The sequence below is a fragment of the Emydura macquarii genome, unplaced genomic scaffold (assembly GCF_026122565.2).
Source record: "Emydura macquarii macquarii isolate MOO-44397 ecotype Brisbane River unplaced genomic scaffold, CSIRO-AGI_Emac_v2 contig_431, whole genome shotgun sequence".
Lineage (NCBI taxonomy): Eukaryota > Metazoa > Chordata > Testudines > Chelidae > Emydura > Emydura macquarii.
In genome coordinates this window covers 16,263,760-16,282,945 of record NW_027130568.1, presented here as the reverse complement: position 1 = coordinate 16,282,945, position 19,186 = coordinate 16,263,760, and the positions used below count along the sequence as shown (strand labels likewise).

Sequence of the window (19,186 nt, the reverse complement as noted above, 5' to 3'; positions counted from 1 at the left end):
TAGTATTCAAGCTTAAAGCTCTTAGTGATGGGAGCAGAAGTACATAACACATAAGTGGTGAAGCATTCTGAGCAATGACAACTCCCCACATTATTACTGTGCTAGCTAAGAGTTAAGGTTCAAAATTTATTCCCTTTACAAAAGCAGCTGTTTCAACAACAGAATCGAATATTTAAAAAACAAAAATTCAGTTTGTTCTCTGAAACGATTCCAACACCAATCCAAAATCATGCTTCTTAGTTTTTCTAAAAAACTTTAACTCCGAAAGTCTGTAGGTGCTTTTGGTAAAACAGGATTACTTACCAGTAACTGCTGTTCTGCAAGCATGTCTTCATGTCTATTCCATTATAGGTGTGTGCACGCCTCCATGCATGGTTACAGGAACTTTTTTCCCCTAAGCAGATCCCGTAGGACTGGCTCCGGCGCCCCTTGGGGCCCCGCGCACATGCTGCAGTGTATGAGGCCCTATGCCCCCTCAGTCTCTTCTTTCCGTCGACTCCGGCAGCGGGGACGGGGGAATGGGTCATGGAATGGACATGAGCAACACATCTCGAAGAACAGCAGTTACTAGTAAATAATCCTTTTTTCTTTTTCGAGTGCTTGCTCATGTCCATTCCATTATAGGTGACTAAAAAGCAATATCTTGGAGGTGGGCCGGAGGTACAGCTGCGCTGCCTGCAGCACTGCTCCGCCAAAACCCGCATCTTCCCACGCCTGCTGGACATAGTGGGACGTGAGTGGGCATAGTGGGATGTGAAGATATGTTCTGACGACCACGTGGCTACTCTGCAGATGACCTGCACAGGCATTCTTGCTAGGAAGGCAGTGGACGAGGTTTGAGCTCTGGTTGAGTGCGCTGTGATGGTTCCCGGAAGCAGCACCGTTGCCTGCTCATAGAAGAACTTGATGAAGGAAGTTATCCAAGAGGAGATGCGCTGGACGGAGACAGGTGAGCCTTTCATCCAGTTGGCCCCTGCGATGAAGAGCTGCGTCGATCACTGGAATGGTCTCGTGTGCTCAATGTAGAAAGCCAGGGCCTGTCTTACGTCTAGCGAGTGCCACCTTCTCTCCCCCAAACCGTGTGGTTTGGGGGAAAAAACACGGAGGAAAATATCTTGGTTATAATGAAATTGGGAAACCACCTTGGGCAGGAAGGCTGGATGCATCCTCAACTGAATCTTATTTTTATAGAACACAGTATGGTGGGGGTTCAAGGTCAGCGCCCTAATCTCAGGGACCCTCCTTGCCGAGGTAATGGTCACCAGGAAGGCCACTTTCCAGGAAAGCAGGAGCAGAGGGCATGAAGTCATGGGTTCAAAGGGGGGCCCCATGAGTCATGAGAGGACCAGGTTGAGATCCCAAGGGGGCACGGGTCACGGACCTGCAGATAGAGCCTCTCCACCCCTTTCAATGACCTTGACGACAAGGTTTGACATCGGTGCCGTGGCTGGTCTGGTGCGCGGAATCATGCTCCAACAAGCTGGGTCGTCTGGAGCGTCATCTTGGTACCGATAACTTGCGGCACTGCTTGCCTCTCAGTACCGAGTCAAACTCTGGTGACCAGGTCCGGCGCTGCCTCGGTGCAGGCGAACTCCTCAGTGCCGAATCAGTCTCTGGTGTCCGGGTTCGGCGCTGCCTCGGTGCCGGCGAACTCCTCAGTGCCGGAGAGTGGGAGTGGCAAGTTCCATTTGGGGAATGGCGCCCCGCGGGCAACCGCAATCAGTGCTGCCTCCTGGGGTGGACTTTTCCCGGTGCCAGGGATTGAGACTGGCGTTGGGAAGGTGACTTCGCTCCCCGCCTCGATGCAGGTCGGTCCAGCGACCGCGACCTGGAATGACTTCTAGGGGAGCGGCACTGCTCCACCCTAGGCGACCAGCCTGCCGGAGATCTTCCTCCCCGTACCGAGGATCTCATGAGCTATTCAGGGGGTCCCAAAGTGGGCTTCCCGTGATATCGGTCTCTTCCCTCTCGGTGGAGGTTGGGCCGGAGGCAGCATAGGCAAGGCCAGCAAGGCTCTTGCCGCCTGAAAGGCCTCTGGTGTCGACTGTGCCAAGGGGCTCCCCCCACTCCCAGGAGTTGGAGGTGGCTCCCTGGCTGGAGACACTGGCTCCTGCGAGCGGGTCTCCGTGGTCCGACTTTGGTGCAGTTTGGTGCTTGACCCCGCCTGCTTAGATGGTTTGGGGGAGTGGCCGCACTCTGAGTGCTGCTTCCATCTCTTCTTCTGCACAGGGGATGTGGTGAGTCCGAGGTTTGAAAGCCTGGCAGATTCTTGCCCTTCTCCTTACGATGGGCTTCCCCCAAGCACTCCAGGCAGCTGTTGTGGGGGACACTTAGTGAGAAAGCCTTCCCGCAAGAGGCACATGGCTTGAAGCCCGGTGACCAGGGCACAACCTGCTACTGGCAAAGTCCCAGCCAGGACTACCCTAAGTATCTAACTATCACTAACAACAGTTACTTAAGCTAACTGATTAATTAATGCAAACAACCACGCTTAAAGTTCAAAACAAGGGGAATTAAGCACTTGCGATGCAAGCACAGGCAGTTCCAGTAACCGTCACAGGCGGAAAGAAGGAACTGAGGGGGGCGTAGGGCCGGCGGCACCTCATATGCCGTGGCATGTGCACGGGGCTCCAGGGGGATCTGGAGCTGGCCCTATGGGATCTGCTAAAGGGGAAAAAAGTTCCAGTAACCATGCACAGAGGCGTGCACACACCTGTAATGGAATGGACATGAGCAAGCACTTGAAGAAGAAAGAGCTTTTACACTCAAATGGCATTGGTTCCCTTTTTGCTTCAATGTTCTCATCAAAATGAAAGATGTACTGGTAAAATCAAGGTAAAGAAAAGTTTTTCATGGGAAAAACATTAAAGAGATCTCTAGCAAAGACAATAGGCAGTAGCTGAAACAAACATTTGAACTCCTCAGCTGCTGCTTCCTATAGCCATTGGAGGTGAATGTTGAATTGGCAACACAAGGTAGTTTTAAATGCTGATGGTTTTAAAAGGTTTAAATTACCTTAACTCTCCTCCCTGCCCAACTACAAAGAATGGGAACAAAGGGGAACCAACGGCAGCTATATGACCTGAGGTATGAAAACACTTTGCATAAAGCAAGTAGAACATAGTTCTTTGTTTAAAACAATTGTAAAAACAAAAACATTTAAAAATTAACCCTTCAAAAAACTATAAACTTAAATAGAAAAATACTACACTAAAGAAGGGTGAGTATATAAAATACCTCTATTTCCTGATTGGTTTGGTATTTTCCAACACAACAGTGTGCGAGTATACAGTGTAACCATACATTATGTCATATGATTGCATTCATAACCTACAGTACGTTATCTGTGGCTACTTACCCAACTGAATGCTTAGTTCAACTCCAACCCAGATTCCAGCTGAAAAATCCACTGGTCCAATGTATCTCACTGTGCCTGTCTTATTATTTCCGACACATACTTGTTCTCCCACTGCCACCCAGCTAGGCAAAACGTGGGCTTGGTCTTCAGAAGCAGCATTTTCAGAGTCAGAAACATCTAAATGGTTCTTTGTAATAAAATCATTAAGGGAAGAATCAGGGTACATCTCTTTTACTAAGACAGGGAAAAGAGGGCTTTCGATGGCATTTGACGGCTGGTAATCCATGGCCCCAGATTCCAGCTGGCCTACGTGAATGCCCTCTTTGTGAGTGTTTTGTGATAAATCTGAGGCACTGTCCACCCCAGCAGTTGGTATGTCTTTCCCTCCTTTAGAGGAAGCAGTAGAACATAACTGTGGATCTACAGATTGGTCAAAGTTCTTCCCATCTTCAACACCCATGAACTCAGTAAATGAATGATCTTCAAGAACATCTGAAATATGCTCAATTATTGCTTCCCGTGATGAAAATTCAATTGTGTCTCTCATGTTTTTGCTAGTTGTGAAATCTAATCCTGAACAAGAGCCAGTTCTATGTAACATCTCAGAGGTTTTGTCAGTGGTATTTTGGGATGGCGGAATCTCTTTTGCTAAGGCACTGTTTTCTTTGAGTGATGACATGTGTATCTTATCTTTAGCTAAGCCCCTTTCTGGAAATTCCTTGTTCAAAGATCTCAAATCATGTGCAAGACATGGTCCTGACTGGTCACTGGAGTCCAAATCCTTCATCTGATTGGCTAGCTGGTCTGTGCTATCACTACAGGGAACAAGCATGTCAGAGAGAGTAGCATTAGAGGCACTGTGCGAAAAGTAGCCACTAGTAATACTGCTAGTGGTGGGGCTGCGGGATACCTCTTTCTCAAGGACACGAGAATTCATGTAGTCTGTTTTAGCTGAAAACCATTCTCTGTTCTCCAGGCTAGCATTGTAAACACTGAAATCAGCAAACTCCTCAGGTATATAAGGCCGAAAATTATGAAAACCCTGTGAGCTTATCAGCTTCTTATTAATGGCCTCCAACTCATGGTCCTCTTCCTCAGAGTCCTGCAAAAATTAGACAGCAACATGGGATTATCTCTTTATGAAATATTTTCTAGATTAAAGTTTAAAAAAAAATTCTCTTCACTGATTTTTTAAGTACTATACCACAGCTTATTCCTATTCCAAATCAATTTGTCTTCTAAATATCAAAAGAACGAAGAAAAATAATTTTACATCCTTTAAAGAAAAATGAGTCATCTCTGAACAGCAATTAATGCCTAACTAACAGAGAAAAAGAAGCCACTGAAAATACCGCCCTGTCAATATTTTCTAAGCTGCTCATTTTAATGAAATTCATAAAGTGTCCAAAATATTTTTCTCTCTGAATTTATATGTCCAGTAAATAGAGCAAACAAGTATTACTGAGTCGTGTTCTAATCGAGTCACTTATTGAGTACAAAACAGGTTTTTTTCAAATTCCATTTCTGGAAACCATATAATATGCTGCAGTTCTTTTCATGATATAGACCAATTATACATGCATTAATTTCAGAGAGCAAACTTTTTACGATAACTTCATCACAAACAAAAACTTTAAAACAGTATCTTAGGATTTGTCTACATGGTGAGTTAGCATGCAGCAGCCAGGGTGTAAATCCACAGCAGACCAGCTTGTATCACACTCATTTGCTACTTGGACACCACTAGAACATAGTATAATTCCTGGAGTGCATCTTAACATACTTGCTGGAACATTTTTAGAACCCACTTTCTATCACCCCCTCCCTCATATAAAAATGCTTACATTCTCAAAATATTAAAGTAAACTGTCAGGGGGGAGAAAATTCAGAAAAATTCAAAGTATTTGAGTTTAAAAGAATTTCAAAGCAGAAATAGTAAAATATTTAAGATACTTCCATAATTCCAAAGTCAGCCATACATCTTCATCACAAAAAGAAAAAAAGCATGCCAACATACATTTTTAACTGTTGTACTATATTTGTCTTAAGTGCCAATGCGTAACTTTTTATTCAAGTGCTATTTTGACAGAGAAAAGCATGGGTCAGTTACCACGAAACATAGGACTTCAGTTTGAATTTTAGAAATACAGTTTTTTTTTAAATTAACACATTTGTTTCAGCACATAACAATATCTACCGTAATGGTGGTGGTCTGGCACTGCAGGACATAAGCAGTACTCCTCATGGAGTATTACATACATTTCTCTAACTGCAGAATATTGACATTTTAGAGATTCACATTGCATAAAGAGCACTCTTTTGCATTTTGTAATGAGATATATAACAATGTTCCTACAGTACCTCTTCTACTACACTAAGTCCAATTTAAATATCTAAAAGGGTACCCTCTACCTGCATAATTTGTCATCTTTACACAACAGACTTCCTCAGTTACATAGTTAAGGTATACACAAAGAGTCCTGAAATGATGCCTTGATCCAGCCAAAAACTTAAGCACGTGCTCCTAAGATGTTCTAATTTATGGCAGGGCTACAACAGTGATCTGTGACTAGCTCCCTGATCTACCATCTCCTGCCTCAAGCAGATTCAACACAGGCGAGAACCTGGGTCAAAATGTTTGCTTTTTAATTATTTTATGTTTACTAATTGGATTTTCTCACTCTAATCATCACCATATTATCCAAATGTTTCAAACATTAATGACTTTATCCTCCATGCTGATGTGAGGCAGGGAAATATTATTAAATCCATTTTTAAAATGGCAAAAATGAGGCACAGAAATTAGAGTGACTTGCCAACAGTAATATAGGAAGCCTGTGGTACAGCTAGAAAGAAAACCTGAGTCTTCCTTAATCCTACTCAGGTGCCATGAACAAAATAGACCATCTTACCTTTCCTTCAGTTTTCACTTACACACTCAAGGTTTGTTTGTTTTTTTGCACTCTAAGAACTCAGAAAAAAGCTTTATTTTAAAACAATATATTTACCTTAGGTATTTTTACAGTGCCCAGTACTAAACATGGTACTTGTAGTATCTAGTACTAATGCCACCTATGGCCTGTTTGAAATACATTTTAAAATAAAGCTGTGGAACTTTAGAAAAAGCATACAGAGCAATCAATTTGTTTACTTTGTTAATTTCATAAAGATGCAATTCTCTAAAATGTCCTCAAGTGCAGATATTTGAAAGACTACACTTACATATATTTGATTACGTGGTCTCTCTCATGCACAAGAGTTTTCACAGCGAGTTTTGAGAGACTTCCTAAATGGTTTGATTCTTATTTGTGATGAACATTGTTCACCATGACCCTTTTCTGTAGCACAACTCTCCTTAACATTTTAGCCTTCACCTATGCTGTACTCAATACATATAGAAAACTAATTGTATGAGTAACTCAAATAATGTTATTGCCAGTAGAGAACTGCATCCTGGGTTGAATAAATTCTGCAAGTCATATTAAGTTCTCTCTGATGAGGAAAATGTTTGAATGAATGTTTTAAGGCAGGGGATCCTACTGATCTGGGTATGCCTGAGCTGACTGTAAAAGCTAAGCAGACTTCAGCTCTGTTAGTATTTGGTCAGGTTATTGCTTATTTCTTTGTGATAGCATTAGCTACTCTTAATGATTTCATATGTATACATTTAAATGAGGATTTTATTTTTAAATATTTTATTATTGATGTCTTGTCTGGAGGTTAGTGGCAGTGCTACACAGTGTCATGTGAGAGATATAGGACTGATTTCTGCTTTTGTTCTTCAGGGATGAAATCCTGACCTCACTGAAGTCAGTAGCAAAATTCTTACGGACTTCAGTGAGACCAGGATTTCACTCCAAGCCTTAAATATATAAAACTACAAAAACTACCCTTCCATGGGTTGAGAAGTTGTCACTTCTTATACTCTAAGCAAAGTTGGGCCTGGACAATGTTGGATAATACCATTCCAAGGTATAAGCACAGAATGTAAAATAATGTCTGTTTTGTGCATCACAGATTATCTGATATTTCATCTTCTATGAAACTTTTTTCAGTAGCTCTGCTTACATTCCCCCTCCTACACTTTTTATTTAATATTTTTCCTGTTAATGTTCTTTCCTTGAGAAGAAATTTATTAAGCACTTCATAGCTAAAATTTCAACAGCATCTTTTACTCAGCTTCCTTACACATATGTATAATATTCTTTCCTTACATGGTCACACATCATACTGTATAGGCAATAATGCAAAATGTTACATGTGTACATTTAAAAATGGAAGAAAGTGCAGTTTAAATATATCATTAGTACACAGTTCAATTTATTTATAGTCTTACTAGAGAATTATTTTAAAAACGTAACATTTTTTTCTTCATACTCTATGGGCATCTAGGTTATAGAAAACAATACAGTTCATAATAGCTGAATTGCACGTCATATTGTCTACAGTTGTGTGATCATACAGTGAAAGACCTTGCAAATAACGTATACCACCCAAAGGGACAAAAATAAGGTTGTTTTCAAAACATTAAAGGAAAATATGATTTTCCTATCAAATGCAGTATGTTTGCTGACAACTTATCTAGTTGAATATGAACCACTACATAATTTGCCGTAGAAAGGCTAGTTCACATGTGCTGATCACTGACACACATTATGCTATGGAACTGTAACATGATGCAAAAGAAAAAAAATTAGTTACTGCCCATGAATAACTGCCATTTTTCAAATGTAAATACCAAAAAACAAAGTCTATAAAATTTCATTAAAAAAACCCATCCAGACAAGACAAGCCATTCTAGAGCTATACAGTAGGAATGCAAGAACCTACAGAAGGGGAAGAATTTTTGGCAGCACATGCTCAGAGGTCTACAAGAATGTTAACCCCCCACCAAAGAGTTTTCAGGTTTTGAATATGCATGGCAAGTTTCAGACTGAGGCATGTGTTAACAGCCAAGCCCTACAGCCCTATCTACCATACAAAAGAAATGCTGAAACACCTTTCATAAAAGCCGTGCTAGTGGGGGAAGCATTTAAAAATTTAACCAGGTAACTGAAAAATAAACAATTTATGCAATCTACACTATGATGAAGGCAGGTTGCCTGTTAATTAAGAGCTGCAATCTTATTTTAGCCACAGCACTTCAACATCAGGCAACTTGAAGCTTTCAAAGTGTGCCCTCAACTAAATGCAAGGTTACTTACACCAAATGGTATCATCATTCCATTTACTCTGATGTATAGTCACAAAATCTGGGTAATGTACACAGGTACATCAGAAAGATTTCAACATGGTTTGCTAAAAGTACCTTTCATCTATTTTACCATTGGCACATTGCAACCCTTAAAACTGATTTTTCCCCTGATAGGTTATGCATGAGGGATTAAAGAATCAATTGATTTATTGCAAATTATAGACTATAGTCACAAATTAGCAACCATACATTATAATAGCCAGTTTAAAACTAAAAACACCAAATGCATATCAACTTCCCCCCACTGCAGCTGTAGCATAACTGCCCGTGAAAGGGCCTTAAACCCACCACCAGGCATTATGACAGAAACTGATACAAACTTACAATCTTCTCTTCATGTATGCTATTGTTTTCTACTGGCATGTTGCTGGCTTTACTTCCTGAGGGCACAACACAGCCAGCGTTATGTACCTGAGGTGAAGGCATGCTCTGTGAATGTTAAGACACACAACACATCACACAAAGAAGACACTGACAGCTGAATACAGTATTATACCCATGCAAGTTAGAAAGAAATGAGGACATCTTACTAAAGTGACATACATAGGCAGGCCACATACGGTACCATAGTTCAAGTTCATACAGTTATAGAAATTCGGGCATTCTTCTGAATGGTGTTTTAGGTTAGAAATAAAGGTGTCCGTTACGACTATCCTAAAAACACCACTTTTGAACAATACTGCCACTGTTTTATGAGAAAAAAATATTCAAAGGACAAACGTTTTAATCAAAGAAAAAATGAATATCATTATTATGGAAAAAAAGAACCATTTCACTCCATACAAAAATACTTACCAAAAAAAGTGAAACTGGCCAAATTCCAATGAAAGAGAGCAATACTTGAAGCACACACAATTATTACCAACACAGTATCACAGAGCTTTCACACTATGGATACATGTTACAAACCATTTACTAGGTATAGCAAGTTACTCTTTACTCATAAATAAAGGAAGATTAAGAGTTTTGTTTTACTCAAAAAAAAAATTACCTCTTGGCTAAGCAGAGGTCGGGTTTCGAGAGGGCTCTTTCTTTTGTGCTCTTCTTTTACAGGCATTAAGGGTTTGAAAAACTTTGGTGGCTGAGGAGAAAATGCTTTAAATGGGCTGGCCATTAAGGCATGTGGATTCTCTGACATACAACCTAAGGGGAGAGCAAAAACATAGTAGTTCAGTTTTGTGTAGCTATTGCACTATCTTCTTGAGTGCAGAGAGAATAACCTATAATCAGAAAAGGTCAAACAGCATATTAGGAAGGTTTGTGGTTACTGACCCATGTAGGGGGCGGCACAGAGCTTCATGGGGGAGGGATTGTTCCTCCTTAAGGAACAGCTTTGTGCATAGGACTGCACAGATGGTACAGGCTTCTCCCTCTAGGCTGCTGCAGAAGCTCCCCCACTTTTTCTTTCCTCCTCAGTCACAAGAGAGACACACTGTCCTTGAAATCACAATTACCAGATCTTTGCTCCTGTCTCAGCAGGGGACGTGTGGTCCCCTGATGCTGCTCTGCACTGGAATGAAGCCTGCATTCACACACTATGTGACAGACTCAAGGAAGACCCAAAGAGAATTTAAAAAAGGAGCCTATGAGCATGTGTAGCCTCAGCCCTGCTTGTGCTGCCCATGGAATCCAGACCCGCACTCTCCATTAACAAAGGCTTGTTACAATATGGTCCAAAGCAAACAAATTGTTGATGGAATAAGCCCACTGACACACAGAAAGCAAGCAACCAAGACATCTATGGAGTCAGTGTTAGTTTTGAAGAGATCCCTTCCCATATAATCCATGCCATGGTAACAAATATTTTTTAAATACCCAAAACAATACAGAAGCCCCTTTTGTTTTTCTCTACCCTCCTTGTTTTGTTTCTCACTTATTTTCTTTTCTCCTTGTTCTTTAACTTCAACACACCTGTCTCCTCTCTCTTCCTTCTTGGATGTCTCTTCCCCTTTTTCCATATTGTCTGAGTTGGGCTCTTCACTAAGCAGGTTCTCTTCCAGAGTATCAGCTCTGGGCATAACACATGCACGTTCAACCCTGCATTTTATTTTCAATCTATTATTGCAATATTTTGCTTTTTCTCCTAAGAGGAATTTACACACACACACACACACACACACACACACACACACACACACACACACACACACACACACACACACACACACACACACACACACACACACACACACACACACACTATTTGAAAGACTCACCACTAGCATCTTTATTTCTTCGAGGGGAATCCCTTGGTAAAGTACCATAACATGATACATCTTGATAACTGGAAGAACAGTCAGATATATCTAGGTGGCTTTCTGACCAACCCTAAGGAATTTTAAAAAATGCACACTAATCAAGACAAAAAAGAAGAAATTAATAGGCAAAGTCAAAGTTCAAAAGTTTTTAATTACCTCACCTATGCAATTTTAAAGTTATTGGTTTAACTGTGTCACTGCATACATTTTCTGGTTACAAAGTATCATTTACTAGTCAACAGACATACAGTCAGAGACATGAGTTAAAATAACAAAGGCTATGTCTATAGTGCAATCAAAGATGTGACTGCAGCACATGTAGACATAATGATGCTGGCTTTGATCTAACTAGCTTAAACAACAATAGCAATGAAGCTGTGACAACATAGGCTAGGAGTATATACCCAGGCTCCCAGAGGGGGTTGTACAGCCTGTACTGCCATGGTTACACTACTATTGTTGTTCTAGCTACCTAGAGTAAAGCTAGCTAGGATATATCTACAAGTGCTGTAGTCACATGTCTACTGTAATGTACACATACACATGAATCTTACTTAAACTTCATTCCTTTCCTTGCAAGTTTAGGATAAGTTCCACCCAGCCTAAACACTTCTACTCCTGTGCTGGGAGAAAGACAGCCCCTCAGTCTCTCTCTCAGTCTTTTTCTACTAAACACTCACCTCCAGCCACTGCTGCCTGCTCACCCCCTTTTCTCTCTAGACAGGGAGCTTTAATAGTTTAGTTCCCTTTGATCCTAGGCTTGAAAAAAAAAAAAAATCTGCTAGCCTGGCAGGAGCCAGGAAGGTGGGCATTTCCCAATTAATAATTCCCCACTGTTCTGTTGAGAACTCGTTATTCTTTCTGGAGGTATCTTATCTCTGTTCTGTCAGTTTAATTTCCTGTTTGTCTCCCACTAACAACCTCCTTTGATTTAAGTCCTTGTAGTTATACAAAATTAATATTCAGAGGCTAAACTGAAGCATATATAATATTCACAGAAATCTCTCACGTTCTCTACAAAAGCATCCTAGAGACTACTTCCTACTTATTCTCCCCTACAACACTGAAGAGAAGAGAACCTCATTTACACTGGCCACAGAAACCACAATAAAACACTGACTGCAATCATCATTTTAAAATATGGTTATTCATAGCATTGTTTCATCTGCAGCATGGATAGGACCACATTCACACTGAACTGCACAGGAAGTTGAGTGGCTCTAAGGATATGTTCTAAATTCTCCTACATCTTTCCCATTCCTCCCCACCCCACTTAGTTATGTCACGTCAATTTCTAAAATTATCCTTTACTTAAGTTACAAATAAGTATCATCCAATTTACTAAAAATGGTACATCTAACTGAAAACAAGTAATATGGTTTTCCTGTATCCAAGATTTAGATAAGGATACATTTCTGCTATGGTATTTTTTTTTATTTTAGAAAAAACAATGGAATTGAAAATTTGTGCGGTTTATTCTTCTGAAAATCCAAATTTACATACCTTATCATCTTCATCACAGCCAGACAGATCTAATCGGCTAGAGGATACCTAGAAGACACCAGTGAACGGGTATGACAAAAGATTGTATCTTGTGATCATAGATTCACAGATTATAAGGCCAGAAGGGACCACTGTGATCATGTAGTCTGACCTCCTGTTCTATGTGTCTACTACATCAATGATGGGCTCAGCTAGCAAAACTGCTGTTTTAATTGCATAGGAGAATGAGTAAAGTATGTACAAGGGCAAATTGTACTCATAGATGTTGTAGGGATCTACAAGACCCTTCATAAAATGTACTATAAAAAAATGAAATCAATTGTTTAAAAGTGAAAGCTTCAAAAACTTCTGGACAGACTGTTTTGACCACACCAGTGTAATGTAGGCGTACTCCTTATAAAAGTTTTGAGTGAGGTACCCAAAACTGGCACCTGAGACCAAAATTCACCTGATAGAGGGGTGAGGGGGGGAAAGATTTTAGATAAAATCCTTGATTTTCAGGGGGGGGGGGGAGCAGGTGTTATTAAATAATAGCAAATAATTATCCTGACTCAATTCCCCCTTCATACTGACAGTTCCAGAGCTTCTACTAGTGCTAGCTCAGAATATAGATACTTGGTGTGATAATGGTTAGGAATCATTTTATCCACTCTATAAATTAAACAAAGAATGACCCATGTCTCCAGCACTATTTCAGAAAGAGTTTCTTACATTGTGGACATTTGGTGTGCTGATGCTCCTCCGTATGTGTCTTGCCTTGGTAGAGAGTGCTTCTTTAATTGTGACTGCCTGTGAAAAGACAGAATATTTTTACCTTTGTCTAATTAAACACTGAAGCTATAGCTCCTCTACCCAGCAGTACGTTAAATTTTACTGTCCATTTTACTGAAGTCCACTCTTGACATAAGTTCATGCATCATGTTTTTGCCATCTATCTAGACTTTTTTAAACCTTATTTTCACCACAAACACCTCCTCAAAATCTCCTCAGAGTCTTAAGATCTCCATTGGATTTCCTTTCCTTGCTACTTGCCTGCCTTAGTCGTTCAAGGCTTAGAATGTTCTCCACTTGCAACACGCCACGTGTATATTTCTCTATGTAAGTTTCACCATCAGATGTACCCTCATTCTCAGTTCTTGCTGCCATCAGGGCCAGGGTCTCACGATCCTCAATTTCCTCTGTAGCCTAAAGTGATAAATTGTAAGATTATTTTAAATAGATACATTTTATGAGATCCATTAAATGCAGCATGATTCACTTATACAGATCATCTCAGCCTTCAGGACTAGGCTTGATCAATGCTCCCTTCACAGAACTAAGATGGTCTAGTATGTATATTACTATAGAAAGAAGAATAAATAGGGATAAAGCTTTCCCTATTTATCACCACATCTCCCTCCAAATGTGACTGTATAACCTGAAAAATAAAAGGGTGTATGTTATGAGTTAATTATTTCATGGCTATTAACTCTTCCTTCCCAATTCTTAAATAGTTTGTACAATCTTCATAGACTGCAAATTTTAATTACTATTATTAAGGGTACAAAGTGGGTGAGGTAATATATTTTATTGGACCAACTTCTGTCGGTGAGAGAGAGAAGCTTTCAAGCTTACACAATGCTCTTCTTCAGGTTACACCCTTTTATTTTTATTATATCTTCAGATGTCCTAGTTCTGAATGAGGAAAATATAGACAAAAAATTATTTTTCTTTAAAACCTTGTTTTTTTTAAAATGGGTTTAAAACTAGGTACCGGTTTTGTATACATAAATATTTACAATGATGTTTACCAAATTTTAAAAATGTCTGTAATAGTTTGTTCAGACCTGATAACCAAGCTCTCAGTCCAGAAAGGAAAAATGTTAACAAAATCAGTAAAATCCCCCATCAGGTTAGATCTTCTACACTCTTCACATTATTCAAATAAAAAGTTAAATAAAGATTCATTTGGCATGGAGGGATTCAGATGTACAACTGCTAAGTTCTTTCCATAGCAACAGAAACTGAATATTCAATTCCCACCCAAACAATATATCCTGCCCCAAAATATCATTCTACTCCTTTCACAGATTGTAAAGAAGTGTAGTATAATTTACCTTTGGGATATTGGATACTATTTCATAGGTCACACCACAGGAATAAAATATATTTTTCAGTGATATTCTCCTTTTCAGACTCTGGGTAAAACTCTAGAAATATAAAATAATTTTAAACTACTGTATCCACAATGGTGATTTTTAGCATATAATTTTATGTATTCTGTACAATTTAATGGTAAAATTAAAAAAACTTAAATTTTGTAAATTCATTAACATTTTGATACTTCTTTCTAGTAAGAAGCAGTCAGACATTTCTATGGTTAAGGGCCCAAGTTCTCCATTGCATTGCAATTTGTGTAGTGTTTTTACATTTGAGCAAAATATAAACTGTGGGTATAAACTGCAGCCAATCATAATAGTAGCATTTTACAACTTCTCTGCACAGGCATAAATGACTACACAATGAATAGGGTAACTGAGAATCAGATGAAGGAGGTATGGCTGAAAACCTTTATTGTATGGCTATCAACAACTCATTCTCTGGACCATAGGCTGCAAAATAACTTGGAAAACTTGTCTTTTCCATGGCTCTAGGACGAAGTATAATTTTGATTCCTAATGATTAATTTATATAGCAACCATAATTTTCATACTGTAGGTTGTCAGCAAAAGTATTATTTTGTTCCATGCTCTATGTGGAACCTACGACAACAGTGAATTCTTTCATCACTAATGGAAATTTTCTTATTTAATAGAACATTTTAGATAAATGAGGCTTAGGAGTCAAGAAAAATAAGCCAGATGCAAAATGGAATAATACTAGGGCTATAACAAGACATCAATAAAATTAAGAGCTATATAAACAGATGTAAAAATATAAATAAAACCCATTACCTGCTTGTTGTAAATATTGGCTGCAATCCTTTTACGTAATACTAATTCCATAGCAGCAGGATGACTAAGTTGCACAGTGGTCTTCACTATTAAGTAAATCCTTTCATTCTGTGGTGTTACCCTGTTCAAATGCACTGAATCATGGACAGAAGAGTCCCAAGCAGCAGTGGCTGAAATCTAAGTGGACAAATTGAATAGTGGAGTGGAGTGAAGAAAAAGAAAATACATTTCAATTACTTCAATTTAAAATTTACAAGAATTAAGAACATCATTAATGAAAGAAAAATAATAGCTGTCGTGGACATTTTAGGAGCAGAAGTGATGTTGATGTGTCAGGATCTGAAAGACCATACTGGAACATTTGACCCTGTTGCACTGCAGAGCCCAGTTTTACAGGGGATCTCTACAAAGCTGCAAGCAAAGGGTAGGGCCATAGATCCATCCTTATATGAATCCTCTTTTACTTGGGACTTGATCCAAAGCTCACTGAACTCAATTGGCATGAGACTGGGCCACAGTAGAGGGGCACACAAAGGCCTCTGCAGAGCATTTGTGCTTTCATCCTGTAGAAGATCGATTTTAAAGGCACTTGGAAGAGAGGAAGGTGATCAGGAACAGTCAACATGGATTCACCAAGGGAAAGTCAAGCCTGACCAACCTGATTGCCTTCTATGAAGAGGTGACTGGCTCTGTGGATGTGGGGAAAGCGGTGGACGTGATATACCTTGACTTTAGCAAAGCTTTTGATACAGTCTCCCACAGTATTCTTACCAGCAAGTTAAAGAAGTATGGGTTGGATGAATGGACTATAAAATGGATAGATAACTGGCTAGATCATCGGGTTCAATGGGTAGTGATCAATGGCTCCATGTCTAGCTGGCCTCTGGTCACAAGCGGAGTGCCTGAGGGATCGGTCCTGGGGCCAGTTTTGTTCAACATCTTCGTTAATGATCTGGAGAATGGTAGATTGCACCCTCAGCAAGTTTGCAGATGACACTAAGCTAGGGGAAGTGGTAGATACCCTGGAAGGTAGGTATAGGATACAGAGTGACCTAGACAAATTGAAGGATTGGGCTAAAAGAAATCTGATGAGGTTCAACAGGACAAGTTCAGAGTCCTCCACTTAGGATGGAAGAATCCCATGCACAGCTACAGACTGGAGACTGACGAGCTAGGCAGCAGTTCTGCAGAAAAGGACCTGGGGGTTACAGTGGATGAGAAGATGGATATGAATCAGCAGTGTGGTTGCCAAGAAGGCTAATAGCATATTGGGCTGCATTAGTAGGAGCATTGCCAGCAGATCGCGGGAAGTGATTATTGCCCTCTATTCGGCATTGGTGAGGCCGCATTTGGAGTATTGTGTCCAGTTTTGGGCCCCCCACTACAAAAAGGATGTGGACAAGTTGGAGGGAGTCCAGCAGAGGGCAACAAAAATTATTAGGAGGCTGGAGCACAAGACTTATGAGGAGAGGCTGAGGGAACTAGGTTTGTTTAGTCTGCAAAAGAGAAGAATGAGGGAGGATTTGATAGCAGCCTTTAACTACCTGAAAGGGGGTTCCAGGGAGGATGGAGCTAGACTGTTCTCAATGGTAGTAGATGACAGAACAAAGAGCAATGGTCTCAAGTTGCAGTGGGGGAGGTCTAGGTTGGATATTAGGAAAATGTTTTTCACTAGGAGGGTGGTGAAGCACTGGAATGGGTTACCTAGGGAAGTGATGGAATCGCCATCTTTAGAGGTTTTTAAACTGTGGCTTGACAAAGCCCTGGCTAGGATGATTTAGCTAAGGTTAGTCCTACTTTGAGCAGTGGGTTCGACTAGATGACCTCCTGAGGTCTCTTCCAACTCTAATATTCTATGATTCTATGAAGATCTATTCCTTTTCCTTTCACAGGAATCCCCACCACCACCCAGCCAAGTTATTCATCCTGGGAGTTGGTCTTGAGATGTGTACCTAAATAAGATAGCATGGAAGATGGAACAAGTGAAAATCAAATATAACTCCAGATTTAATCTACATTTATATAGACCTTTCACTTTGAACGGTTCCAAACCTTTTACAAACATAAACGTGATCCGCAAAAGGAAAATAAATATTTATTATTTTAGATATTAAGGCTTGTTTAGTTTTGGAGACTCTGTAGCAACTAGAGAATAAGTGAACTAGTTACATCAAAGCGCCAAGAGAGTGCAAGTTGAACAACGAAGAGGGGAAGGATTTTTAGACAGTTAAAAAGTCTTTTCCAAAAAGATTCAACATCCCCCATCTCTCCAAGTTAAGCCATGAGAGCTAAAAATGTACATTCGCAAAGATCCCAAATATGTCTTTTACAAAATACAAGAAGCGCTAGACAGTCATGGTATTTCTGGGGTAAAAAGTAGAAAGAAACCTAAAAAATTAACCCGACCAACAACTTTCAGGTCTTCTGTTCCTGAGATAAAGCAGCAAAAAAGTGTACAAGCCCTATATTTCTAAAACTCCTTATAGGTCACCTTTATTGAAAAAAATCAAATATGGATTACTTCACCCACCACCAGTGAATGTAGCTAATTCTGGAGAGGACTTGGCAACTGTTTGACATCACCCATCAATATAAAACAGTTTAACACAGGAAATAAGAAATATCCTATCCAAAGGAAACAGCATAAAAGAATTTGGGGATACAGAATGTAATTACCAGAAACTGAATTAGTTAGCAACTCTATTCCTATAAAAATGGAATGCATGGCTATAAAGAGTTTTCTAAATGTGGATAGTAACCTGCATGGTCTGAGAAGACTGAAAGAACAACCTCTGGTACCAAAAATATTAACATTAACAATATATTAACATTTATAATTAATTTGATACTTAGCTAGTAATAAGAATTAAGTATATAATACAACACAAAGCAAAGAAAGCAAGCATTAATGTAAGTCATTATTGCCAGGAAGGAAGTTTACTAGTAATTTACCTCATCATCACTGTGTTTTATGATCGGCAGATAAAAAAACTGACTCCCATGCTCCTTTGGTAGTATTGAGTTAACTCCTGATGCATGGGGACCTATAAGCTGTTCATTGGCACTGAGGTCATCAGCTAATGAAATCAACACACAAAGAACACAAATGAAAAAGTTAGTCTACACCAAAGAATATAAATGAATAAAGTTTGAATTGTTATAAAGGTCTGAATTGCTATAAAGGTCTATCAGGTGATTTTTTTCATCTTTCATACTATATTGAGTGCTGGCTAATCATAATTAATATACCAAATTGTGGGGAGATTTCCAATAAACACAAATAGGGCCAGGAAAAACTAAGTTGAGACCATAGCATTCCTTCTCAATTGGGATGCAAACAGAATTTCAAAACTAGATTTCTAGAGGTTCATGAATGAATACACTGTGCCAGGCAGTCCCTGGAAAAGAATTTTCTCTCTCCATTCATTGTAACCAGCTAGCTTCTCATATCACAACCATTGCTGAGATCTCAGGGCATCTTTAGGAGACTAAAATAGTAGGATAACTGGACATTTTGATTTTACACACTGGGAGTCATAGTCAAGCAAGTTTTGTAATAATCCACAGAATCAGGTAGTTCCTCCTAAATATCTTGTTTAGTCTCCAAAATCCTCAGAAATAAAACAAATTTCAGCTTTGAGATGCACCTCTTTTGACAGCAAAGAGGACAAACACTAAGAATTCATTTTGGTAGTCCTTTCAATTAGCAGAACTCAGGGACTTCACTGGGGCCTGGTCTACACTGCCGCCAGTGGTTGACAGGAGATACGCAAGGTACATAAAGTTATTGCTGTACATATGCTATATTGTTATTGCTACATAAAGTATTTGCCATTTACGTTGCTGTACCATAGGCATCTTCACTGCGCTGCATCAACCG

The 19,186-nt window shown here is 39.7% G+C and overlaps 1 protein-coding gene across 5 annotated transcripts in view; it reads right to left on the bottom strand.

Moving 5' to 3' along the window:
- KIF13A (kinesin family member 13A) overlaps positions 1-19,186 on the bottom strand; it is a 193,908-nt gene that overhangs the window by 2,315 nt on the left and 172,407 nt on the right. For 3 of the 5 annotated variants that reach the window (XM_067537607.1, XM_067537604.1, XM_067537606.1), the window contains 10 exons: positions 18,259-18,383; positions 15,307-15,483; positions 14,470-14,562; positions 13,402-13,558; positions 13,085-13,158; positions 12,374-12,421; positions 10,829-10,940; positions 9,604-9,755; positions 8,937-9,041; positions 3,359-4,460 (listed from right to left, as the gene is read on the bottom strand). In XM_067537607.1, the coding sequence (XP_067393708.1) occupies positions 3,359-4,460; positions 8,937-9,041; positions 9,604-9,755; positions 10,829-10,940; positions 12,374-12,421; positions 13,085-13,158; positions 13,402-13,558; positions 14,470-14,562; positions 15,307-15,483; positions 18,259-18,383 (2,145 nt within the window). Of the gene's footprint in view, positions 1-3,358; positions 4,461-8,936; positions 9,042-9,603; positions 9,756-10,826; positions 10,965-12,373; positions 12,422-13,084; positions 13,159-13,401; positions 13,559-14,469; positions 14,563-15,306; positions 15,484-18,258; positions 18,384-19,186 lie in introns of those variants that run through there. The other 2 variants (XM_067537608.1, XM_067537609.1) reach the window with 2 other exon arrangements.